The sequence below is a fragment of the Rhipicephalus microplus genome, chromosome 2, assembly GCF_043290135.1.
Source record: "Rhipicephalus microplus isolate Deutch F79 chromosome 2, USDA_Rmic, whole genome shotgun sequence".
Lineage (NCBI taxonomy): Eukaryota > Metazoa > Arthropoda > Arachnida > Ixodida > Ixodidae > Rhipicephalus > Rhipicephalus microplus.
Window position 1 is genome coordinate 197,822,117 of NC_134701.1, and position 26,623 is coordinate 197,848,739.

General features: G+C 44.4%; 1 protein-coding gene across 1 annotated transcript in view; it reads right to left on the reverse strand.

Annotated features, from left to right (window-relative positions):
• The window catches only part of LOC119170508 (uncharacterized), a 39,143-nt gene extending 13,649 nt beyond the window's left edge, over positions 1 to 25,494 (reverse strand). Inside the window, exons 1-5 of the mRNA XM_075887220.1 lie at positions 25,419 to 25,494; positions 16,968 to 17,024; positions 13,970 to 13,988; positions 6,221 to 6,359; positions 1,215 to 1,485 (exon numbers count right to left, since the gene is read on the reverse strand). Coding sequence (XP_075743335.1) covers positions 1,215 to 1,485; positions 6,221 to 6,359; positions 13,970 to 13,988; positions 16,968 to 17,006 — 468 coding nt within the window. The 5' untranslated portion in view covers positions 17,007 to 17,024; positions 25,419 to 25,494. The remainder of the gene's footprint in view (positions 1 to 1,214; positions 1,486 to 6,220; positions 6,360 to 13,969; positions 13,989 to 16,967; positions 17,025 to 25,418) is intronic.
• Positions 25,495 to 26,623: the final 1,129 nt, after the last annotated feature.

The following is a 26,623-nucleotide window of genomic DNA, read 5'->3' on the forward strand; positions in this document are numbered from 1 at the left end:
ACGCTCCTGTCTCTCATTCCCCATTAGCAGCCAATGACATGTACATTGAGCACTATTTTTTATTGTTCAACAACGCACAGAGGAAGTCTCTCACCGGCACCACCTTGGAGGTCAAAATGTTATACTTGTTACATACTACGGGGGGCGAACGGGTGCCGCTATAAGGAGCTTCGCCCCTAAAAAATCGCTGAATGGTATTCTGGAGGCGCTGCGTTAGAGTGCCTCGAGCACGCAGCGGAGGTGCACGAGCGCATCGAGTCACGCCACACGTGAGACATGAGCGCTATTTGGCAGTTACCTCGGAAAACGAAGCGCGCGGCGTGCGCGCCTGTCTCGGAGGCGATAAGGTGTAGAACGCAAGGCGACGCGTAGGTGCCAACACCATGTTGTCTTAGCAAAGCGTTGGAAGCACTTGCCTATTCGTGCAAGCGTTGCATTGTCAGCGCAGCGTGATAAATGCTACAGACAGACAGATGAACTTTGTTTTGATAAACGCTACGGTCCTTAGAGTTACCTATGTATGGCTTTTCTGGTACAAAGACACACATACAGAGTATCGACGTGTTGTTATGGTGCCTCAGATATGCACAATACTTGTTTTTTAAATGACAATCGCACAAGTAATTGATTGATTGATATTTGGGGTTTAACGTCCCAAAACCACTATATGATTATGAGAGACGCCGTAGTGGAGGGCTCCGGAAATTTATACCACCTGGGGTTCTTTAACGTGCACCCAAATCTGAGCACACGGGCCTACAACATTTCCGCCTCCATCGGAAATGCAGCCGCCGCAGCCGGGATTCGAACCCGCGCCCTTCGGGTCAGCAGCCGAGTACCTTAGCCACTAGACCACCGCGGCGGGGCACAATCGCACAAGTATCAATGCTAAAACTTTAGCAATATTGGTGGGCACTGCGGATGGGGTTGGTCGTTTGGGGTATCTTTTGGTGCCATTTGAGGTATTGTTACGGCGGACAGACAGACAAATGCATAGACAGTTAGACAGACAGAAAGACCAAGTTTTGCGTTGAAGGTCCATCTGAGAAAGAGTGAGGTGCTCCAATTTTATTCATTTAGCAGTCCCTTCTTCTGCATCTGCAACTTGAGAAACAGCGTACAGACCTAATCATTCCTACCTAGAAAAAAAGCAACGTATGACAACTAGAGCATTGATAAAACAAAAACATGCCAAATAAAAACAAGATGCTTACGATTTCAGACCTCCCTTCTTCTTTCTGGATTGTCTTGTGGACTTGTTCTTTATTGTTCAGGTTCACCGTGACGACGTTTCTCTTGCTGTAACTGTTCTCAATCAATGGGAAACTCACCGTAGTGTTTATGTTGAAAACACTCTGTAATCCCTTATCAATATACAAGCTGAATTCAGTCTCGCAATCATATCTGAAATTCATTTTTTGTACATCTTCGCCTTTGGTTTCAGGAACGCACGATAAAGCACTCACGTTTAGCTTTATTGGATGCCTGAAAACATACATATTGCAAATATATAAGCTGTTTCACACATAAAAATCTTAAAGTTTATACGTGCGATTAACTAAAGGTAAGAAAGGTAAATAGCATTGGGTTGATTTCTAAAAATGGTGCTGTTTTTCATGAACTTTGTCTTGCGAAGCTTGTTTCACGAAGCTGATCGCCTACACCATTGCCATATTAGGAAGAAGCTCCTAAAGCCGTGGGTCTGTTCTTCTACTGTCACTGGTTTGTGACTGCCTAGTTTATGAATGACCCAGCAGGTGGCACTAGTGTGAATGACAGACAGACAGACAGACAGACAGACGCAAGGGCAAACACACGGACGGATGGATGGACAGACCCACGGACGAATTTACAGTTTACCGATAAAAGCCTTCGAAGCTTCGCCCCACTTATCATCATTCACTCCATGGATATGTGATTTTTTTTTTAGTGAGTCTGTCTTGACTGGACTGGAAAGATTGCCTGGATATTTGTTTGATCTTGTGTGAGTTGATTGAGACAAGCAACTTCATTTGTTTTCGTTGACCCATATAATTATATCATGCAAGTCACGTTCAATTCCGTACGACGCATTAAAAGGGTCTCAGAAGCTCCAACATATATTTGTTTTTTGTTTTCAGCAATAAGATATTTAGCAAACATTTACAAGTATGTGTTATTGAATTTGCAACAAGATTTAGAAACATGTTTCACCTGACCTTAGGAGGAAAATTCAGTAGCTCCCTTGCCCCGCAATATGCACCCTGATCGACGTCAAGGTCAAGGATGGGCAAGAGGTAAGCTCTAATGTGAGTCGTAGCTGACAGCACATCTGACGGCCAGTTCTTTACAATGTCGTGGTACAATATCCACAAGAACGGGCCATGTGTCTTGTCGCAGTGGATAATACCAATTTTGTAACGGTTTCGGCTATGGTTAACACCGTGGACAAAGGCACGGCAGAGGAGGCCGCCCCTGCTATCATACACGTTTCCCAAATACCAGCACCACACGAACCAATCACAGTGAATACTGATTCAAGAACTGCCAGTGCAAATTTAGGGAAAGGAATGGTTACGCCTTACACACACCGTGTCCTACCATCAATACACGTGTTTTTGCTACAGAGGGTGTGTATCCGGAAACCTGGACCTGCCTATCTCCATGGCAATTAACGCGCTAATGCGGTGGCTGAAGAATTTACAAACTGGGCGTCATCAGAAGATCTGTACAACCAAGACGACGCACCAGCATAACTACTAAAACATACAGTTCCCTAAATTTTACTACAGGGAACTCTGTCACGGCGATCGTCCAGTGACCATGGGAATGATGGGTAGTAAACGGATTTGCCTAGTCTTCGTATTTGCTGGTGGCGAATCACACTTGTGGCTTCGTTTATTGCTTTGTTTCGGTTTTGTTTTGAAGAAAAAAAGGAACCCTTTTCAACTTCGTGACCTGATTTGAAATAGTAAGCCTAAAAGAATAAGGGGGTGAAGCGCAACCACTGAACATTTGCTGATCTTTGTTTCGTGTTAGAACAGTTCGAAGCCACACGAACACACATGGAGCCAGAAGTATGAAGATTAGACAAATCGGTGTATTCCCATCATTCCCATGCTCACTGAAGCGCCGTGCGTTGCAGCTCCCACAAGTACAAACGCCAGAGCTCTCTCAAGGGTACATTTAGGAGACTCCATGTACTAAACTACACTGAACCGCCACAACATTACCGGCAAAGCCGTATATATGTACTTCAACAGCACCGTGCACGGGCCCAGGCCAACCCGAAAGCCCGGGCCACACATGGCTGGGCCAAGCATAATTGTATCGGGCCAGGGCTCGACTCGGGCCCATGAGCGTCAGACTCTGGTCGGTCTCGGGCCTGAGTAAACAGCGTATGACGCCCGGATCTCATACATAATGGTATAATGGCGTGTGTATGATGCTTGGCTTTGTTGTTTGAACTTGTTAATAAGACTATTTTCTACTTTAAAACTGATGCCTTCTGAAATGAAGTCACTGAGGCACATTACAATATGCCTGATCAATGTGAAATGTTCTTCCACATGAGTGCTAGATCTGTTGAAAGTTTGCTTTTTTATTTTCCAGCTTTTCTTCCTCACCATAGTAGCCGCTCTTAGATACGACGCATTTTATGATCAAGCTCAATCCGTCCATCGGGTGGGCCGCATGACCACCCATACTACGCATGCGCGTCTTCTCCTTTTTCTCTCCTCATCCACGCTGCCCCTCTCTCACCCTAGAACGCCGACGCAGGCCGCGTCTACTAGCCAAAGTTCATTCCCCCTATCTCTCATCTACGCAACGCACCCCGTGGCGCTAACACAACCACTGCTCATTCATTCTACCGGTATTTGTTTCAAGTTTATATATTTAGGGTTCTCATTCGCGCTTGTCATGCTCGCATGTTATTTTTTCAGCATTAAGTATCAAAAATCATCGTGCTAAAATTAGGTTTGTATTTGTCAATGGTATTTTCTTTTACTTGTGACCAACTTTGAAATTAGGGGCACCTGACTCTCCAATGAATTGTTTTGTATTCACTTTCAAATCGTTCCACGTCAGCGACCCCTGTCACGGGTATACCACTTGCCGGCTACACCTGCTCTGCAGTCGCAAGTCGCGTCAACGAGGCCTCTGATATGAGAGCGCTTCAAGAACCTAAAATGAAACTATGAAATATAATGAAATCATTCAATAAAAACTTGGCAGATCCCCCGTACAGTGGGAATCGATGATATGCGAAGCACAAATAAGAAATGTTGATATGTCACTTTAAAATCAGCACAAGGTTATGAGGTGGAGGTAAATGATGCCGTACATGACTTCCGTGTGATGATCATCATGTTTTGATGTGTCGTTTACCTTCGTCATCTATTCACGTCACGTGATACCAAATTTAGTGTATGTGGAGCTAGCGAAACAGCTGCGAGCGCGCTATGAGCATGGTATGTTGTCATGTTCTCACATGACACGCATGTCAGGATTATCGTGTTTGCACCAGTCATATATTCCGTCATCCATTGACGTCACGTAACACCAAGTTTGGTACATGTGGAGCTAGCAAAACGGCCGCGAGCGCATCATGAGCGTGATATGTAGTCATGTTGTTACATGACACGCATGTCATGATATCAGCCATTGGGACGTGCCAATAACCTGAGTGGAGGTCAAGCTATGAAAAGAATCCTGCACCTTGGAGACAATCGAGAGCGTCGTCTGTGCTGGGAAGAGGGTAAACATCTTTCCTCGTAATGTTGTTTAGGTGCCTGTAGTCTACGCAGAACCAGATGGAACCATTTTTTTTTGACGACTACAACTGGCGAAGACCAAGGACTACAAGAAGGCTTGATGACTCCGCGCTGTAGCATGTCGTCTACTTGTTCTGTGATTACGCGACGCTCCGCCCGCGACACGACACCTCCCACATGGGTATAGCACAGAGACCTCTCGAAGAGCACCGACAGTAGAAACGTGAGAGAGCTCGCGGGCGGATCATGCAAACCACGCCAGCGAGTTCACTCGCGATTCAGACGCTTGCAACGTTATTGCAGTGTAAATATGCCGATTGCGGGAGCACGAAGGCAGAGGCGAAAGCCGATTTCTGCGAGAGTTTCTCCAGCAGCACATTGACTTCGGCGGCGACGTCTTTGACCGCCTGTGTTTCGAGAACAGCCACCGTGATTAATGCATTGCGAAACGCATTTAACTGCTCGTTACACTCATCCATGACCGTGATCATGCGAGGTACAATGTGTGGCCTGTGAAATAAACACTATGGTAAGCTCAAGCCAAACATGTGTCTAATCTTATTGAGAAGCACGAACATGTAACGAATAATTGTAACAAGCTTCAGTGCCCTCTCGGGTTGAACCCACTGCTAAACCCCGAGGCCGCGCGTTTAAGCTTTCGCTGATTAACCATTTGAATAGAGTGCTTGGGTGGTGATTTTTTTAAAATGCAACGAATTTCTTAGTCGGGCTATGTCAGGCGTCCGGCCGCGTCCACGCGCCGGCAGGTGTTATCTCTCTACTTTCACTCCCTTTCCCATAGCAACAGCTTCGGGCGCACGCGCTTATCCTAGCCTCTAGCAACCGGAGTAGGTGGTGCGGGCGGAGTAGCGGAGAGCTTGTAAAGCGGAGGAGCGTTCTATGGCTTGTGAGGGCGCTAGGCGGAGCTTCCGCGTGTGTGAAGGCAGTGTAGTAGAGTATAGGTGCAGTGCTTCACCGCTCCTTCTACCGCCGTTCGCTCTCTCTCCTGCTTGCGCCCCGCTCTCTCTTCCGCTCATTCGTACGTATATATAAATGGAGTGAAGCGCACACTTCACTCTCCACCGCTTGCTGGCTGATGAATGTGCAAATAAAGGATTACCGCAGAAATCCTCGTCTCGTCATTAAGTTACGCCATTAAAATTACTACTCCGTGTACTCTCAGCGCAAGAAATACATTCCAATTTTCTCACGATCTTCCTCGTGGAGAAGGGGGGGGGGATTTCGTTATTAATAAATGTTCTATGATAATTAACAAGAGCTCGAATAAATCACAAATTATAATAATTATGAACAGCATTAGCCTGCATGCATAGCTCATAAAAGTATATTGACGCACAAAAAGGAAGACGGGTACCTAAGGAGAGCTTGTTATTTGCACATGACACAAAACCATAAAGTGGTGCTCTTCAATATCATATTCATTACAAACAAAAAGTTGTACTTGCCCTCTTTTTGGTTGCTTCGTTTGAGTCCAGTAGTCATACTTATCCGTCATACCCCAGGTGTCAATGTATCCGCCACTCGTAAAGTTTATTTTTTGAACGTATTTTTCTGCTCTCGCCGTCAAGTTAACCATAATGGCTCCTGGCAAAAAAAAGAGTTCTGCGAACTGAATCTTCTTTGCGCAGCTAGATTTACAGGCTTCCCATTGTTAACCAGATTACTAAGATAAATTACACACATGCAATATTAAAGAGTATAAGATATTACTAATACAGTTTCAAGACACCATAAGTTCCCCAATGACACTAGAGTTCTCACAAGTTACAGAAAGCACTCTGGGCACAAACTGCCGATGTGAAATTCTCATTTCGTTCTACAATTGAATTTGCAGACTTTGTGCACATTCATCAGGTTTATATGCCTTACTCATTTTCGCTACTTTTGTGCAACACTGTGTACGAGCCGGCATTACTGCAACAACGAAGGAAGAAGAATAAATGGTCTTCCACATTTCCATATGCCGTACTTTGAAATTATTCTCCCACAACTTTAACTAAGTGTCTTGCGCGCACGTCTGCTCTTACAACTGGGAAAATTTTTTTTGAAAACCTCTACTTATATATTCTGCGTGCACAAATATATAAAATCACAGTAGCAACCAAGTCATTGAAAATTTTTGATATGGTACATCATGTCCGCCATGGTGGAACAGTGGCTATGGCACTCGGGTCCGACCCGAAGATCATGGTTTCAACGACTGCCATGGAGGTTGGATTTCGGTGGAAACAAATAGTAAACGCCATTATACTAGGCGATGTTGGTGCATGTTAGAGATACTCATTAGGTCAAAATTTCCTCAGCCCTATACTACGGCGTCTCTCATATTCATGTCGTGGTTTTCGACGCAACATAGCAGATATTATTGAAGTGGTTTACCGCGATCACGCGAGCACCCCTCTCGAAAAAAACATGGTTCATTCTCCTCTCTGGGAATCAGTATAACACGAAAACGAAACGTGTCTTCACAGAGGTAGCTGAGCCTTTATTGTGCACTGTTTCAGCAATATCAACAAATTGCCAAGTCACGTGAGGAACGGCAAGGGGCTCGAAACTTGCAGCGCACAGTTCAAGCAGAAAGCACGTACGAAATTAGCACACACAGGACGAACGCAGAGTAACTGTCACAGCTCGACACTCAAAGCGTGCTATTAAAACAGAAAGAAAAAGACGCACGAAACGTGCACACATGTGTACGCAGGACAAGTGTCACAATTATTACTTTGTCCTAAATCAGCGGCGCACCCCTTTTGTGAACACGGACGCGGCAGCGAGCGAAGTGACCTAGGTCCTCTCCCTAATTACGAGCCTGATATGCGCACGCGTACGAAAAACACGCTCCGTGGAGGCGAGGACGTTTAGAGCGCGCCCAACGGGAGCCTGTCGCGTTATCTCGCTCCTGATAACGAAAACGCGCTAAAGTTTCGGAAGTCTGAGGACCGTCAAACGACGTATGATGTATATAAATGGCTTGCCATTAACGTCCATAACAACCTTCGCTCCGTGGCATAGTGGCTAGCGCCACGCGCTGCGAATTGAGAGGTTGCTGGTTCACCGCCACGTCCAACAATTTTACCTTCTCGTTTTTTTTCTTGCAATCTGCTGGTACGTATTCTACAACATCATATCCGTGACAGAAATACATGAGCGGAGACGTGGTGGACCCAGGCATACAACATCGTGTTAAAAAATTCTCTATGTTAATCACATCCATAGAGACATTATATGTATATTTGGGATGAAGAGAAACGTATCTTGACCCCGTAATTCGAAATTGTCTGTTACATGCTATGCTGCACTGTTCATCAAGCCGTTTTACGGCGTAACGCGAAGCCGCTTATTCGTTTTCTCTTTTAGGGGCGAAGCCCTTTAAGCCTCACGAAGGTCGTGCGTACCCGATGTATGTATGTATGTACGTATGTATGTATGTATGTATGTATGTATGTATGTATGTATGTATGTATGTATGTATGTATGTATGTATGTGTGTGTGTATGTATGTATGTATGTATGTATGTATGTATGTATGTATGTATGTATGTATGTATGTATGTATGTATGTATGTATGTATGTATGTAGCCGCAGCAGCAGTAGCCACCTCTCGTTTAGTCGTTGGAATGTCAGCTGTATGGCGGTACTTGTATATGATGAATATATGATAAAGATGCGAAATGGTGGTACTGGGAGTCTTCACTAGATGGACCAACGGACTGAAGGACGCATGGACGGACCGACCGACCGACCGACGGACGCTTCGCCCCACTCATCATCATTTGCTTCATATATATGCTGCGATTTTTTCTCGCTTTCCCTACAAAGCCATTGCTCAACTTTAATCTATCACATTGTAAAGAAACAGTAAGTTTTGACAACGTTAGGGAACTGTTTTGAAAAAGAAACTTCCTGATTGTACTTTAGCCATCTCCGCTACTGCCTGCGTCACCTGCCATAGTGAGCGATACCACCACATTGGTTTTCTGGAGAAAAGGAAAACTCATTGACAAGTATGGAGACGTTACTTGAAGTCCCGTGTAGTAGTAGTAGTAGTAGTAGTAGTAGTAGTAGTATTTTTATTTACAGTAAGCCGGATACAGAGCTCACTGCAGGGGCAAAGGGCTAAAGGCGAACAGCCTGACAAAGGCCCTTGTCCCTCCGCAGTCCGTGACAGTGCAAAGCTTAGACGTCAGCACTGGCAAACAATATATATATTCAATATATTGGTTTCAAGGAACCTGCAATTGTACACACAAAATTCAAACATAAATAGCATAAGAAGTTTACATAACACATTTTAAGAATTAGAGATCACTCTCGTTAAAATTCACAACTAAACAATATCAATGAAACAACTCAAAAACAGACACAAAATGCATGCGGATACAATGAATTCCGCTGTATACACTCGTATAATTGACATAGAAGTTTATGAGCAATTTAAGCATTTGCAGAGGCATGAGACTCCATTACGTAGTTTCGATAGTGTAGACCGGTGGTTATGAATAAGTTCTTTATTTGTTTCTTGAAAATCGCACTACTAGTCCTAAAGTTCAATTGATTTGCAAGGGTATTAAAACCTGAGGTACCTGGTAAGCAATACTTTGTTTTCCATACTTGGTTCTTGTTCTAGGAGCTCGTTTGTTTTGTTCTCGCAGACTGTAGTGTGGTCTTTCGGTGCAACTTTCTTCATATAGCTTAGTCTTTTGTATTAACTGAAGTAATTTAAAATGATATAATTGATCAATTCTGAGTATGGAATGTTTAATGAATAGTGGAGCAGTGCGCAAGTCTTGTAGATTCCCCCTGTAATTTTCAATGCAGCGCAATATTTTCTTTTGTATAGTTATTAACTTATGGTAATTCCCTTGTGATGTCGTTCCCCAGACTAACATCCCATAACTTACTTTAGAATGGTAGAGTGCATAGTACATACTTATTTTTAACCTCAATGGGATTAAGTGCATTGTTCTAAAAAAACAACCAACTATTCGCGCTAATGCGGTGATCAGATGATTTACATGTGTGTTCCAGTTTAATTCTTCCTGAAACCATACACCAAGAAACTTTTGTTCCCTAACATGTGCGATGCAATTTCCTTCGAATTTTACAGCTATGTTACTAATAGGTTTGTTTATAGGTCGGAATATCATATAGGTTGTTTTTTTTTGCATTCAAGCGCAGTCCATTTTGCCTTAACCAATTTGAAAGATTGCTTAGATAATTATTTACACTGACCTCAAGTGATATTAGATTGTCTGATGAAAAGAAAACATTCGTATTGTCAGCGTACATTATAAGTTCAGTAGAATGAGGTATATCGACAATATCATTTATATAGGCAAGGAACAGTAATGGCCCCAGTATAGACCCTTGGGGGACTCCTTGGTTCAACTTTATCTTTGCAGAAATAGTGTTATTCAGTTTTACATATTGATAACGATCTTCTAGGTAACTTTTAAACAGTTGTAGTGCATCTCCACGCACCCCATAACTTGTACATAGAATGTGCTTGCAGTAAATAAACGTAGTTGTGCGGCAAGAACGAACCGTGGCCTATAATAAGGGTACCATGTCAAAATATGTATTATAGGTGTAAACTTTCCACTTTTTGCAAAGTGCCGCTCTTGTCCAAACAAAAATGGCATTTTAAAAATTTTATATTTCGATTCAAAGAAGCACGCAGTGACCTCAAATTTCAAATTTTAGTTGCGGCGTTCATTCAACTGCTTCGTATGCATCAGTTGTTTTTTCTTGGGGGGGGGGGGGGGGCGAACCTCCTTAAGCCATGGGTCGTGCGTCCGCGATGTATGTAGTGGTAGTAGTAGTAGGCAGCCACCTCCACGGCTGGACTAGAGGAGCGCCACGCGCCACCCTTTTCAATTGAGGAGGAAGCCCGCGCACGTTGATGATAAATAAAAATATAGTTGTTTTAAGTGAAATGACTTGCAGAGACTAGTATTGGCGACTTATCTTCGATAAAAATCCCCTTGAATTTGATGCTTACTAAAAAAAAACTAGTGTCAGAAGGACGCACCTAGAGCCCTATTTGACCAGAAAGGGTTGCCACGTTAAAATAGCTTGGCACAACCTCCTTGGTTTTAGAAAGGTTTAGCGAGGGTTAGTCCGCAGTGCCATGAATAAAGTGAACTCATGGTGAACTTGTATATAGCCATGAACTAGAGGAGGTGGAAGGTGGGGACTAGACACGAAGCGCAGGCCGTAAGAAAGTGCTCGAGTGCCACACTTAGTTTAGTCTTTGAAATGTCCGCTGGATGGCGGTACTTCTGTATGCTTAATGCATGATGAAAACATGCGAGGTGACGGTGGTTGGAGTGTTCCCTAGGTGAACGGACGGAGAGACTGATACACAGACGCACGGACGCAAGGATAAACGGATGCATGAACGGACGCACGGATGGACCCACAGATGGACGGACGAATGGGTGGACGCACAGACGGATGGATGGACGCAAGGGTAGTCGCTCAGACGGCCGCACGAACGGATGGAAGCAAGAACGAATGAACGGATGGACGCTTCACTCCACTCATCATCATGCACCCCATGGATACGCTGTGATTTCTTTAGAGAATCATTAATCACGGCCCGCACGTAGAAGTTATGGACTCGCTCTTTGGATTTCGTGCCGACCGGTTGTGCCGCCGTGATCTTGGACGACAGCACAGCTCTGGCCAACTGGCTCGCCCTACGCCATCTCCTGCCGCCGACCAGAGCTCTCGCTGAGAGGTGCTCCATCCTCGGACTCCTGCGACCGTGTCCATCTTTCCTATCTCCTCCTTACTTCCATCGTTTTGTGTCGTTAGCTGTCCCTGCACCTAGCTCCCTCCTTCCTCTCTTTACCTATCTACCTTTTAGTCATACACTTTTAATCCCTCCTTACCCCCATCCCTTGTGAGCTACTCTTGAGGTGTCGCACTCTGATGCAGACCATTACGGGGCTCACTTTTCTCTTCTCTTTAAGAATCACATATATTTTATTTCGAGTGCAAAGAGCGTCCAAGGCTGGTCGGCGCGTTCCCGACTATGAGACATCGACAGTATTCTGACGCGTTCAGCAAGCTCCTAAGCCACGCCTCAAGCATCGAGTGACGATGAGTGAGCAGCGATGACGTCGACAATCTTAGTGTTGTCATCGCGGTTTCTACATCTGGTACCATCTTGCGGCGATGCCTGGCTGCCTGACAGCGGCTTCACTTGCTTTGTTTTGCTCGATTTTCACAGCGCGTTCGTAAGAATCCTGCATTTAATTTTTTATTCAGAGGCCGTATTAGTTGGGCCGCTTCGAGTAAGTTGTCATGTAGTCATGAGGGCGAATGTGATTATTTGAAGCTATGGTCATCGCGAACAAGTAACACGCACGCAGCCTCCATATGTCTTTCCAGCCAGCGTGGCCCAAGGGTATACCTCTCCAGCTGTCTCCTCGCTGCTCGGTCAGGCGTCGATTCAAGAATCACTGCTCAGAATCGGATTGTAACGAAAATTAATCACCACGCAGCGAAACGCCGCGATTCCATATCCTTCCTGTTTTCACCGTCGCTTGTTGGTGCTGATGACGGCGGAGACAACAATGGGGGTGGCGAAGACATGCCTGTATACACGTGCGCTCCGATCAGATGAACTGTCAACTGAAGATAGCGTCACCATTTTGTGGGGCACGTGATCAGTTGGGGTGGGGCCACTTGATGTCACCACTCGGCACCACTGGCAGTGCTGAAAACTGGTGGGCTTTGCACCCATTTTGAATTCGTTTCGACACTGAAATACTAACCAATATTACACATATTATTGGTCCATTCGTCGCATTATTAGTACAGCATCGTTACTACAGAAACCGATAACTACGCGTTGATGCGAAAAATGCGATATGCATGAAAAGTACGTCACTGCTTCTTCAAGACTCATGCGGAAATCAAGTAAGGCAAACACAGTTTTCCCGCTTCACTGCAACTCATTGAACATGCTTAACACTTTCGCCACCACCCTCGAACATTATTTCGAGCAAATTAAACTGAGCCATAGGTACGCGTACAGTCTAGCAGTTCCTTTTTTTTTTGTCACAGTTGTATTTACTGAATGGTAGCTACTCATTATTTGATGTGTTTTTTTCAGTGTTACAACGATCGCACGTTTGTCTCCGTGCAAAAATGAAATGCTTAACGTATATAGCTATTAGTAGAATCTTCGTCCATTTGGAAGCAACAGGCCTTCTGCGAGATGTCTTTTACTGTGGTATAACTACTCTCAGGCTTACACGGAAAAGTGTGATGTAAGAATTCGCAAAAAATAGTTTGAAAACATTCCAGGTAACAGTAAGCATGCGCCCTTGTTTCACGTCGCTTCCTACTCGAAGTGAATTCACGTTCGCAGTCCGAACTCAAAGCTTTTCTTTTTCGAAGCACTGACAGAAAACGCAAGAGTGGGAACTCATCTTTTCGCCTACCGTTGTCTTCGGGAACCATGCGTCGTGAAGTTTCACATCCAATAAGGGTGAAAAGGGGAGCCTACACCGTGCCCCTTCGTGCGTGCAGTATATTGAGGGGCATGGCGTTAAAATAGGGAAAATTTTCGAAATTTTTAGAGGTCAGTGCATATGAATTATGTGTAATATAAGGAGGAATTTTTGGAAGAATAGCATGGTAACGCCACTGTTACACCCTAATGACGAGCCACTGAATATATCAACGATTCGTCTAACAGCTAATAAAAGGTAGCGCACTAATTAAACTGACGAGCATGGTGTCACTGGCCACACGTGCTTGCCCGCAAACGGCGCATATTTTTATATATAAACCTTGAAGCCCTATGTGTTCTAGTGCAATGCTATATGTAGAAGACGCCTGGCAAAACGTAGTCTCTGGGAGTCTACAAAAAATGTTTCGACCATCTAATGATATGGGTTCCTTAAAGCTGAATATTGAAAATACATAAAATCCTAGCAAGTGCGGTGTATTTAGTATTTATATAGACCAATATGTTTCCAGCACTTCATGATGAATAATCAGCTGCTTAAGAGAGTGTACCACAGCCGACAGTTCCAAACATTCTTTTAGCTTGAACGTAGTTTTTTTTTCGGGACTCACGATTCATGCTTACAACTATGAAATCGATTTTATAGAGTCACAAATCGCATAGTAAAAGTTGAAAAAATATATTAGTGTTGGAGCACGAATATCTCACCTGTCTGTATGGCCCCACTCTATAACAAAGAAAAGAAATAAATGTAAGGGTGTGATTCTGCATATTTTAGTGCTGCTTCTTTTTTGGAAACAAAAAATCAGAATTCATTACACTTATTTTTCGGTCATGTGTTGTATTATACTCGTATTATACACGATTACTTTAAAAACATCAAGTAGGTAGGTACCTGGTTAATTTATCCAGAAGGCTTACACAACGTTAACCACAACGACTTTCAGTGTGGCGTGCGATAGTTGCGGCACGAAAAAATGCATCAACAACTTGTAATGCTACTGTCCTCGATTTGTCTCAGACAGAGAAATATTTTCCTTTAAACTGCAATGATGGGACCGTGCAAGTGCTACAACAGAGGTTTCAAGCAAGCGGTCGGTACCTGTCACGTGACTGTATGGGTGTACGAGACTTCTATGGGATTCGTGGCAAAACATGCCTCTCAGAGACATGGGCGTCGGTAGGGGTTTTGCAAAAGAGGACACTTGGCCCTCTGAAGCCCCCCCTCCCCAACACTTGCCTCTATAGCGCAAGCGCTCTCCCATTTCCTCAGCTGCAATGCAACACATGTTTCAACCCCCTAAAACACAATCCTGCCGAAAGTCACGCCAGGCGCTACGTCTACAGGCTGTCAGGATAAACGCCATGTTTGGAGGAGCTCACTTTTGCAAACACTTGTTATGCTTGCTCAAGGTGAACAGGTTCAGTCAAAAATGAACACCTCCGATCGACCATGAGGGTCGTTTTCGCAGAAGAAGTTGACGCAAACATTTCTTCTCGCGTCGTAGTTAAACGGGTCCAGAAACGAGACCATCGTTTTTTGAACGTTCGTCCCTATTTTGTACTTAACAAGAAATTAAAATTTATGTTTTCCATGAATGGTATTTGTGTATTTTATCGAGATGAGCGTTTATAAGATCGTTTTGTAGACATTCTGGCGTCCGCGTTATTGCTTCTGAGCGAAAATTCAGTGTTGTTCGTTGGCGAGAAATCGAAATCAATGCAAATAAAATAAATAATAAAGCTATTCCATTCAAGCCACAATGCAGTTCTGGTCTTCTGCGTGGCAAGCATATGTTCTATAGCTCTACCAAGCCAAGCTAATTAGCATTTGGTTCAAACTGCGCCCCCTCCCCTCACTTCCGTTTAAACCTACTTCACTGCACGGGCCTTTGCTGGCTAAGGTTTGTGATTGCTGCCCGCTAGCTGGGGTGAGCTTAAGACTCCTGTTGGACAAGATTGCCACCCCCCCCCCCCCCGCTCGTCGGCCCACAAGGCAGTGAAGGCACTCTTGTTTCCGAGTACGACGGGCTTGTGCGAATGCCTCTAACTTGCGGTACGATCCCCCAGGTCAATGAATTCTCTGACTTTTTATTGAGCGAAACTTTTATGAGTTTAGGTGGTGGAGATGGTATAATTTCTGCAAATCCTTGCGCTGGCAAGTGTACAGGGATACGCGTGTATACACAAAAAGTGGCCTCAAAGGTGCGTAGTTGAAGTGCATGCTTTTATGGATTGTTTTACAATCATCTGTCGATCATAGGCCTTGTCAGCCATCAGCCTTTTCTGGTATGGCAACGCCATATTTTGGCGAGGTCACTTGCCATTTGACATGACCGCGTTTCATTACTCACGCATGACCGTCGTTGTTGCACTGCTAAGCCAATAGGTGAATATCCTATTCACTTTTACGATCACTTGGCCCTGGTCCGGACGAAACCTGAGACATTCGAAGGTCGCAGGTTCACACCCTGCCAGAAGCAAGTTGTGTTTTCGTTCCTTCTTCTTTCTTCAGATTTGCATTACAATTACTACAATGCATGCCGGATATTTCATAGCGAATACGTTGAAGTCTTACGAGAACAGTCGTACATAAATGATCACGTTTCAACAGTGACCATTTGATGGTTCATAAATGCAACTAGTCCGTCATGCAACAAGGCCTTTTTTTCGTTTTGATACGTCCTTTGCCAAATCCTAGTTATCTTTTCGTCTAGTGTATAGGTAAAGAGGTGTTGCACACGTCGTCTCACTTCTCGGTGCTGCGTACGCAGGCTATGCGGGCCGTTAGCAGGCAGCTGCATTGGATAAATGCACCCTTAGGGTTCACATTTTCTATTGATCCATGCTAATACTCGCTAATAAATCACTTAAAGATGAACGGACAATGCTTATTATTTTCTCTAGATGTTTCTCATGGTTACGCAGCTGGTAACTCGTGCTTCGAGATATGAACACGTGAAAGTTCGGAGTTTGGCAGAATACAAATTCGAAAAAGTTTTATCGCTCAAAAAAAACATAGTGTGATAAAACTATCCCAGTCCGTAGCCAAGAAAGGTTGCTATGAATTCACTGTTTAGAATATTCTTACCAGGACCCCCTAAATGTTCAATTTACGACTAACATGTGCAGAAAAAGATTTTTTGCATATGTCTTAACACAGGCAGACATTATTTCTCACTATCGTCGTCTCAAACTAATCTCTGCTAAAAACATAACTTTCTGACAGTCAGTTAGTGCCAAGTGTCTTGATTTGCTAAATTCTATTTTTCTCTAGACTCCCGAATGTGGACCTTATTGTCCATACGTGTGACAGCATTAAGAATCCACAAAAGTCTAAGAGTTCGTGAAACTTACTTTAGGAAAAAATCTTCCGATTGTTCCATATGAAAAATTTTATCGTAGCCTCATTTAGAAAAAAACGAGTTTTTCGACAACACGTGTTACCAGCCACAGTTTCGAAATTTTTGAAAAAAATTTAAACTTGGTTCGCGATACTAAAAGAAACAATTTCTGACAGATATCTTGGGGGACTACTTGAGGATTTATATAGACATATCTCAGTTTTTCTCAATAAAATCACACATGGCTGAAAGCCATGGTGATTTGCTTATAAAGATATAAAATAGAGGAAATCAAGCTTAAGTTTAAGACAAATCGATAATTTTATAGAAATTTTATGGACTCGAAATAAGGATGTACTTACAAAGAACTGCAGAAGGAGAACGGTGCTGATATGGTGCATTATGACGGGTGCTTCCAACTGTAATGTAGAATTCAACCTTTTACCTTTGCAGGCTTCAGCTTCCACTCTCGCACTCACAGCATCTATTCTCGCGGACTTTTCTTGGCAATGAAGAGAAGGCTAGAAAGCGAAATCGCGTGTATCATACTGCTAAATATTGTAATCCAAAATGGTGTCCATTTTTTTGCGTTAGAAGAAAACAGTGCTTCTCTGTTTTCTACATGTAACTCTTTTAGACAGGACGTAGCTCACAACATTGCAATCGTTTGTGTTTCTTATATTTTATACGTTGCCACTTTCCGTTTTGAACGTATGAGGAAGTCGCGCCTTTTGCCCGTACCACAACCACTAAGCAGCGTCTGCGTCGAGATAAAACGCTGATTGAGTGCCGCCATCACTTTCCACAGCGCTACAATACACGCGCCCAACTAGACTATTTTGCGTAGGACCACAAGTGCAGAGGCTCCGCTCCCGTACCTTCCCCTTCATTGCTAACAGAAGTTGTCCAAGAGTACACTGCAGCATTACTAGGAGAATGCGAACAGCCTGAGCAAGGCATTATGTGCTCGTTTTTCAACATTTTCTTTGTCGTTATTTGCTTGTTTGTTAATTTTCCCCGACATTGGCAACTATCTACAAATTTTTCTACCTACAGGTGGCATCACTTCGTGTCGAATATACTGGTTGACCTTGCTATCGCAAAGCTGCGTACGGCATAGGTACTTACACCTCTGGGGAAGGGTGCAGTCATTTGCACCTTAGTTGTGTTCCCATTCATTTGTTTTTGTGTGTGTGTGTGTGTGTGTGTGTGTGTGTGTGTGTGTGTGTGTGTGGGCGCGTTTGGGTGTGTGTGTGTGCGTGTGTTTGTGCGTGTGTGTGTGTGTGCGTGTGTGCGTGTGTGTGTGTGGTGTGTGTGTCTGTGTGTGTGTGTTTGTGCGTGCGTGTGTGTGCGCGTGTGGTGTGTGTGTGTGTGTGTGCGTATGTGCGTGTGTGTGTGTGCGTGTGTGTGTGTGTTTGTGCGTGCGTGTGTGCGTGTGTGTTTGTGCGTGCGTGTGTGCGTAAGTGCATGTGCGTGTGTTAGCGGAGAAACTGTAAAATGTGTAACTGAAGCAAACTTGCTAATGTTCATAAAACTCAGTTCATAAAACTTAGTGCTAATGTTCATAAAACTCATAAAACATGAAGGCTAACGCGCTTGTCGTATTGGCTGCAGTGCTTATCACGCATTGGAATACCTGCCATGCTGCCCCAAAGAATGAGATGTACATGTGTAACATTTCTCAGTAAGACTATAAAAATGTTCACAGACGCAATTCATAGTATTTTTGCTTGCATTGCTTACTACCACACAGTTTGTTCAAAGCTTGTTCAACTCACTTGAAGATACAAAATGGTGCAAGCAGAAAAAACTTATTGCCCTTTGCTGCTAAAAGATAAGACTGACTTGAGGTATGTCAGGTTACCAGCTATGTAGATTTCACTAGGCTTAATAGAGGCAATAGCATGACAGACACCGACAAATGGTAAAAGAAAAAAAAACAGATTCGACACGGTGCTGATTGCCAACTGATGCTTATTGGTTGATGAACCACACATGTGAAATACGCGCAAAAATTACCAAACCCAGCCTTGAGCGAACACAAACGGTTATTGCGTGAATCAAAAAACCTAAATGCGTAGCTATCATCAAAAAAGAGAACTAGGCTTCTTCGATGGCGCCCTTGCTATGCTCACTAGGCTCCATAATCAACGTTCTATGATAGGTTCAGTCCTTGATAAAAAAAAAACAGCGTGAGATCACAAGCCATCGCAAAACAGGTAATAAAACCATCACCAAGACACAGTTGCCATTTTGAAAAAAATTGCGTTCCCCTATCAGTCAACTTTAAGTGCTTAACAAGTGCAAGAAACAAAAAACGGTATAAGACAGGGACGACAAAACCAGCCCCGTCAACGAATAAAACCAAAAAACTAAGCGAGAAAGAAAGAAAGAAAGAGAGAGAAAAAGAAAGAAAGAAAGGAAGAAAGACCGCGCTATTTAGACCACGCTAAATAACGCGCACTAGTTAGGATCGCGCCTAATAAACCGAAGCTAATTTGACTTTACTCCCCTAAGATCACGCAAATTAGGAGTGTGCTAACCAAGACTGTTATTCAAATCCTTGCTAATCAAGAGCTTGTTAATGAAACCCAGAGTAATTGTAAAAGTGTTAATTGAAACGCACGAAACAAAACAATACTGCTCAATACTATGTTAATTAAGCGCTAGCTAATTAGTTGCACCCGAGACCGACCTGACGTGGTCTTCTCCGAAGCAGATCGCGCAGACTGGGTAGATGAGCCACGCTAAAGCTGGCAGAACCTAGGTGATCACAAGCTCATTTGATAGCTCCAGCCTTTCACATGTAGTGCAAGCTGAGAAATTACCTTATATGCACCTTAGCATTTACCGCATCTGTTCCCACGTCGATCAGTTGGATTGACAGATGCCCACAGCGAAGATCGGATCTGCCCACCGCGTTTGTGCTTACTGAAAAGCAGCGCTCAGGCTACATCAGCGAGCGGCACGATTCATCTATCAGCTTGATCACACAGACTACGCACACAGGCACCATAAAATGTCACATCATCGCCTGGCTACTTATGTCTTGAAGTGGATTTCCCCGAGCCGACGACGTACAAGGGGAGGGGGGGGGGTGTTGGATGTTCTTAGGCCACTATCTCATGTATTCCTGTGTATTCCTGTGAGAGCGTCGCCAGAGAACTTTTCACCTCGCCCCTCTTTCTGTAACTCTCACAGCCCTGAAGCAATCGTCCCTGGTGCCATTCACGGCCATTGTTATGACTTACTTGTTTGGGGAGACATTGTTTCAACGATACGGAACTGCAGAAAAATATTAATATGTGTCATGTAGGTAGCAAAAACCTGTCTGCAAGTTTACCTGTAACACTCAATAGAAGCGAAACTGCACAAGAATGCTGCGTGTGCTCCGCCGTGGTGGCCTACAGTGGTTAAAGTACTCAGCTACTGACCCGCAGGTAGCGGGATCGAATCGCGGCTGCAGCGGCTGCATTTTCGATTGAGGCCAAAATGCTGTAGGCCGGTTGTTACATTTTTTCCCGGCAGTTTGTCGTAGCAGATGTCATTGTGCATAAGCTTGTCTGCTTTCACCCCAATATCGGGGCCTCGTCGGAAGCACATAACACGAAGCTGTCCTGCCAGGCAGTTCGCTGTAGTCGGGTTACAAGGAACTGGACCAAAGCTTCGCGAACAACTCTTTGTTGTGCGGGGTCGAACAGCGTGAAACAGCGTCACTATTGTAGTTCTCATGGAGTCAACATCTCCATTCAGATATTGTCGCTTACATGGGGTCGGGACAAAGAACTGACGATTCAGAAGCGTGGGATGGTGTAGCCGTAGCAGCTCTCAGGAATCGAGCACCTGAACAACCGTGTTCTAGAAGGTTCTAGGACACTACCTGAACGCAGGCATGAAACGCTGAGAACGTTCGTGTCATCAAACATCTTCCCCGTAGAGAATCTCAACTTTTCCCCTCCACCGTACTCTACCTCCTCGCCCTGTGTAGTCTTCAAGGCGTGGGCTGGATGCGTCATTGTGTGGTGCGCTCATGTCACCCATTGAGCATTTTCACCCGTGTTCCTCAAGAGCCGAGTATTCGATGTCTGCACCCTTTATGGTGGATGGATCATCATCGTCATCAGCCTGACTACGTCCACTGTAAGACAAAGTCCTCTCCCATGAACCGCGAGTCAACTCGGTCCTCTGCTTGATGCTGCCATTTTATACCCGCAAACTTCCTAACCTCATCTGCCCACCTAACATTCTGTCTCCCCCTGACCCTCTTGCCTTCTATGGGAATCCAGTCAAAACCGTTAATGGCCAGCGGCTATCCTGCCTACGTGCTGCATGCCCGGCCCATGTCCATTTCTTCTTCTTGATGTCAACTATAATATCCTCAACCCCGGTTTGTTCCCTGATTCAGTATGCTCTCTTTTTGTCTGTTAAGGTTGCACCTATCATTTTCCTTTCCATCGCTAGCTGCGCCATCCTCAATGCAAGCTGAACTTTTTTTGTAAGTCTGCAGGTTTCTGCTCCGTATAGGTAAGTTCCGGCAAGATGCAGCTGTTAGATACCTTCCTCTAGGGATAGTGGAAATTTACCAGTCATGATTTCCGAGTGCTTGCCGAATATGCTTTAGCCCATTCTTATTCTTCTAGTTACTACAATCTCGTGGTTCGGCTCCGCAGTTATTACCTGTCCTAAGTATGCGTAGTGTTTTACAACTTCAAGTGCACTATTACCTATCTCGAAGCGCTGTTCTCTTCCCAGGTTGTTTTACATTATTTTTCGTAGGTTAATCTTAAGGCCTATCTTTCTGCTCTCCTTGTCTAATTTGGTAACTATGAGTTGCACTTAGTCCCCTGAGTTACTCAGCAATGCATTGTCATCAGCGAAGCGCAGGCTACTAAGGTACTCTCGATTACTTCTTATTCCTAACACTTCCGATTCTAGGCCTCTGAAAACCTCCTGTAAGCACGCGGTAAATGGCATTGGGGAGATTGTACCTCCTTGTCTTACACCTTTCTTCCCCGATTCGTCCCCTGATTCGCGGCAACATGTTTACCACCTTCTTTTGACTGCCATGTTGGGAAATGGTGGGCTATAAAAGCCGAAGGCATTTGTGCAAAATCGCTGAATACTTGTACACTTCTTTTATTTTCATCATGTGCATAAACCTACGTTCTGTCTCTGAGAATGCGTCTCCTCACTGGCGAAGAATTGGCTATTAGGACGACGGTGGGGAGCCAGCTACCATAAAGAAATCCACCAAGCCTCCCACACCTTTTATAACTGGTGGCAGCGATGGGATGCCACATGAACCCCGAGTCCGTCACACCGTGTGCTCAGATTTGGGTGCAAGTCAAAGAACCCCAGGTGGTCAAAACTTCCGGACCCCTCCACTACAGCGTCTTATGGCGGTTTTCCGAAAACCGCCATAATCATATGGCAGTTTTCGGACGTTAAACCCCACATATCAATTGAGAACGCTGCGTGTACGCCCTTGTTGCCTTCGACAGGGAATTTTCCACGCTGCAGGTGAAAGGAAAGAACTTGCCCGAAAAAGGACAAACGCCCAAGAACACACCTATGGGAGGTGCGATGTTGAGTTGGCAAAATAAAATGAAATAGCGCCATGATCACACTGACATCACTGCCCTGTTGAACGGTTAACTGAGTGACGGTGCTGACGAGTTTACCCTTAATGTTCTTATGAAAACCGCCATAAATACTACGCATGCATTCGTGGCACCGTGCACGTTATTATAGCAGTTTTTATCAACGCTGCTATCATGTACTCCTCACTGTTTTCGGGTAATAACCACCGCATAGCAAGCTTGAAACGAACTCGCGCACGGGTGAAGCTCGGGTTACCCTGCCTATAGCACCACTGCGTCCTTTGGTGTAAATGTAATAGAAGTACTTTGCAGGTGCTTGCGCGGTCGAATAATTTAAGGTGCATTTTGATACCGAACTCTCGTAACTTTTCAGAGACAGTACATCTTTGTCTAGCTAACGTACTGTTTGTGGGGCAATAGGCTCGAGATTATGTAACTCCGAGATTACTCGGGCACAAAATGGGTGCAGGATACTTTTATGGGCATATAGCTGTTTCTTTAAGCCGATTAGTTTGTTTAAGGATCCATGACTTTTTGAGGCACTGACCCCAAAGCGGTCGACGCCTATTTTGCTTACCTCAAAGCAGCCCGCAAGATCACTTACTTTTAGGGGCGAAGCTCCTTAGGGCGTGGGCTGTGCGTCCCCTGTAGCCTGTATGTAGCCACCCCTAGTTTAGTTCTTGCAGTGTTCACTAGATGGCGGTACCGTCCCCTGTATGTAGCCACCTCTAGTTTAGTTCTTGCAGTGTTCACTAGATGGCGGTATTGTCTCCTGTGTGTAGCCACCTCTCGTTTAGTTCTTGTAGTGTTTACTAGATGGTGGTACTTGTACCTGATGATGAAAAGATGCAACATGTTATAAACTAGAAAGCGGTACTTGTAGTTGATGAAAGACGCGAGATCTTATAAAATGGGAATGATGTCACATATGGCGCGTGTCATTGGTTGAAGGCAATCATTCGATTTAGTGTGGTGACGTACGCTAGGGGGAGCGTTGTAATAAAATCCGTTCGCTGTTGGCGCGCGCTCGGAGTCGCCGGATGGATAAGGCTGCACAGCGGAGAGAGCGCAAGGCGGCAGCAGCGCGCGCTCGCAGACAGAATCCCGATGTGCGAGCGCGCGAGGCAAGGGACATCGCAAGCCATCCATCGTCTAAGAACAAATAAAAGTTGATTTGTGTATATACACACACAGCGTTTCTCACGTCTTTACATGATGATCGACTGGGCGAATTACACGGAAGATTCACAGTTTACCGATGAATCCCTCCGGAGCTTCGCCCATTCATCATCATTCACCCCGTGAATATGCCGTAATTTTTTTCTCTCCCGAAAGTGCTTTATATCAGGGTCCGCAAAGACTTCACTGATGTCATTCCCGTCAAGAAAATGACGTTACTAAAATGCGTACCAACAAACAAACAAAAATATGAACCCTCTCTCCGAAAGTAGGGCTGATGGGATGCAAAGCAGCAGCCGTGCGCATGGCGTTGACCCCTTTGATACGGATGTCGAAGCGGGAGCTCAAAGAACGGTTTGAAGCGAAACTCGGTGCAACGTTTGCTCTAGTAAACGTTTGTTAGAAACGCAAACGCATGGGAGGTGGGTTGAATTTTGTGTAAGTTTCATCGTATTTAAACGAGAGTGTTTTCACTGCACGTGCAGTCGAGCACTGCGGGCGGTGGAGAGGTTGAAGCGAGACATTAGTGTGTTGCGAGCTGGCGAAGGAGCCAGCAGCTGCTGCAGGTGAGGGAGAGAGTGACGTCAACGAACAGCTGCAACTTGACCTACTTGGCATCGTTTCAGCAACTGCGGCGAGGGAAGCGCGGTGCGGCGCGTTGACACGGTAACACGGACGGACAGCGTTACACAGGCTAGTTATAAATAGCTGCTTCGCATATAAAAATCCGGAAAAACGTTTCATTGTTGCCGCCTATTTAGGAGTTGAACCCAGTACTTCTCAGTCTACGACGATACGTGCCAGGCGCTCTATGCACTTCTCTACCGCTAGACATTCACGGAGTTCTTCAAACACGCTTAGTATTATTCCCGTCATCTTCATTTCATTAATGGCACTCTTGGTTAACGACGGTGGTACAGCCATGTAGGAGTGGTGAAACAAAGTTATGCATCATGACACCAACGAGCGTGCACAGTGAGCGCTTCCGCAACCTCAGTCAATGCCTTCCCCAGCGCACCGGATGCTGTCGGTGCAACGCTCTGCATACGTCGTGATTCGATTCAGTCACCAAGCAGTTACGTGTCTGGTCTCTCGCGTCGTATCAGCATGTTGTGACGTCATCCTGCTGCTGCATTCCATGGCCGCCTGCTCCAGAGACAAGCGCCAAGACACGCGCTATCTTGGTTTCCTTTATCCGGTTATCACGGGAGTCATGTGATCATTCTGACTGTATATATTTCACGACGAAACATTAAAGAGGGCTTTTTTTCTTGGTCACGATGTAACGAGCGTCTGTCGATCACTCTGACGAGCTTGACACATGTGCCGCCTCGTCACCATTTTAGTACAGCTTTAATGTGCACTAAGAACGATCATTTCAAGCTGCACAACCTTCAGTTCACTCGGCTAGATTCATGTGATTCTGAGTAAAGTTTCACAGAAATGCACGGGTGTGCGAGACGTGCAAGCAGAGCAAGAGTAGCAAAGGTGGTGCTTAAACTGTGCCATTGTGTGATAGGGCAAATGAGACTAGTCTTTACTCGCAACTGCAATTCTCCTGCTTACATATCATCTACAGATAATCTTAAGTGCAAATACACTAATTGGTTTTTAACGGTACCAGGTTTTCTTACTGGCCTACTCTAACAATGCAGGCTCTTGTGCTACATGGTAATTGTCGTGTCTTCGAGTAGGCCTGAAAACTCTGGCTGTATACGTTTAGATGCCCAAAACTCTGTTTTATAAACACTTTCGAACAAAAATGTAAGATTGCATTACAAACTATGAGGAAAAGATATCAAATAACAATAAAATATTTTCAAGTCATGAGACTGCTATTTTGTTTTTGTTAAATCTAAATTTAGAATAAACACAGCTCATTTTGTAGGCGCCAGTAACTATTCCTCTAATTAAATAAGCTCGAATAAATGCAAACCACAACTTCATTTACGTTCACGGAATAGCATTTAATATCTATGTAGTATTACAAGAACTGCAAATAGGTATGCGTGTCACTTACTTCCTCGTACTTACAGTCAAGTATGTTCCCTGCGACGAAAAGGGGAAGCTATGTCTTTCTCTGAAGAAATAAGTAAGACGCTCCTCATTTATACATCCTGATAGGCAGGTATATTTAAAAATTATGCGTTTTCTTGGAAAAACGTTAGCCTTTAACTATTAGACCAGGTGAAGAAGACAAGTAAACGAAATAACATTTTTGTAGGGAATTAAATATAAAGCAGTATTCCATTCACACGGAAGCTACATTTACGGCACAAGGACATGGGCTATGAAAAAGAGCTTTTGAGAGCGTAGAGAAAGTGTGGACACCTAAAACGTTAATAAAAATGGTTTGCTGATAATAGCTATTAGCCGTATGCGTTGACTTTTTAAAGCACTTTCTTATAGGTATGCCGACTTAACCACTATACAGAGTTTAATAGAGCCAGATAATGAAGAACAGAAAGAGCTCGTGATATACACTAGCCAAAGCGGCCTGTTTCGAGTGGTGTAGGAGACTTCGCCTGACTCGTGCAAATGCGTGGCATGAAGCTGCTCCTCACTCTCCATTTCCTTTACACCTTTGCCACCTCATTTCCAACAGCGGCCAAGAGTTGTTCTTTCCTTGTTAAAGGTCATATTCGTTCATTTATAGGTTACGGCACCCCAACATGCATAGAATTGGCTCAGAATTATCGACAATGTGTGTCGTGTTCAATATCAGACAATTTATACTTTGCATTTACGTGCAAACAATCATGGCCTTAAACATGCTTTTGCAAAGGTACTCTGTTTTACACAATGACACTTTAGTTAGCTATTATACAATGAATGATCACCTTTTCTTTGTTTTAAATTGTCAGAATAATAAATTCATGGATGTTCATGGATCTCTCTACATGAATTCATAGATCTCTCCACTCACAGGTCACAACATGCACCTCCTTTCGCCCTCTTTCTTCTATCGTGCGCTGGTTTACTATCGGCAAAGTACACGTGGCGTTTACTTGCTCTGTTGCGTCATTATTGCATATAGGTGTGTATACGGCTTCCTTAGTCATGTTGTAATGGCGAGCAGTCGCAAGAGGAGCACGGTTCAGACTTTGTTCACAGAATATTCAAAAACGAGAACTGTGGTATGTGATTAAGTAGGTAGGCAGTTGTTGATTGCAGCGGTGGAAACTCTTAAGATATCAGCTGCTTCACGCCAACTTTATTAATAAGCCAAGAGTCTTCCT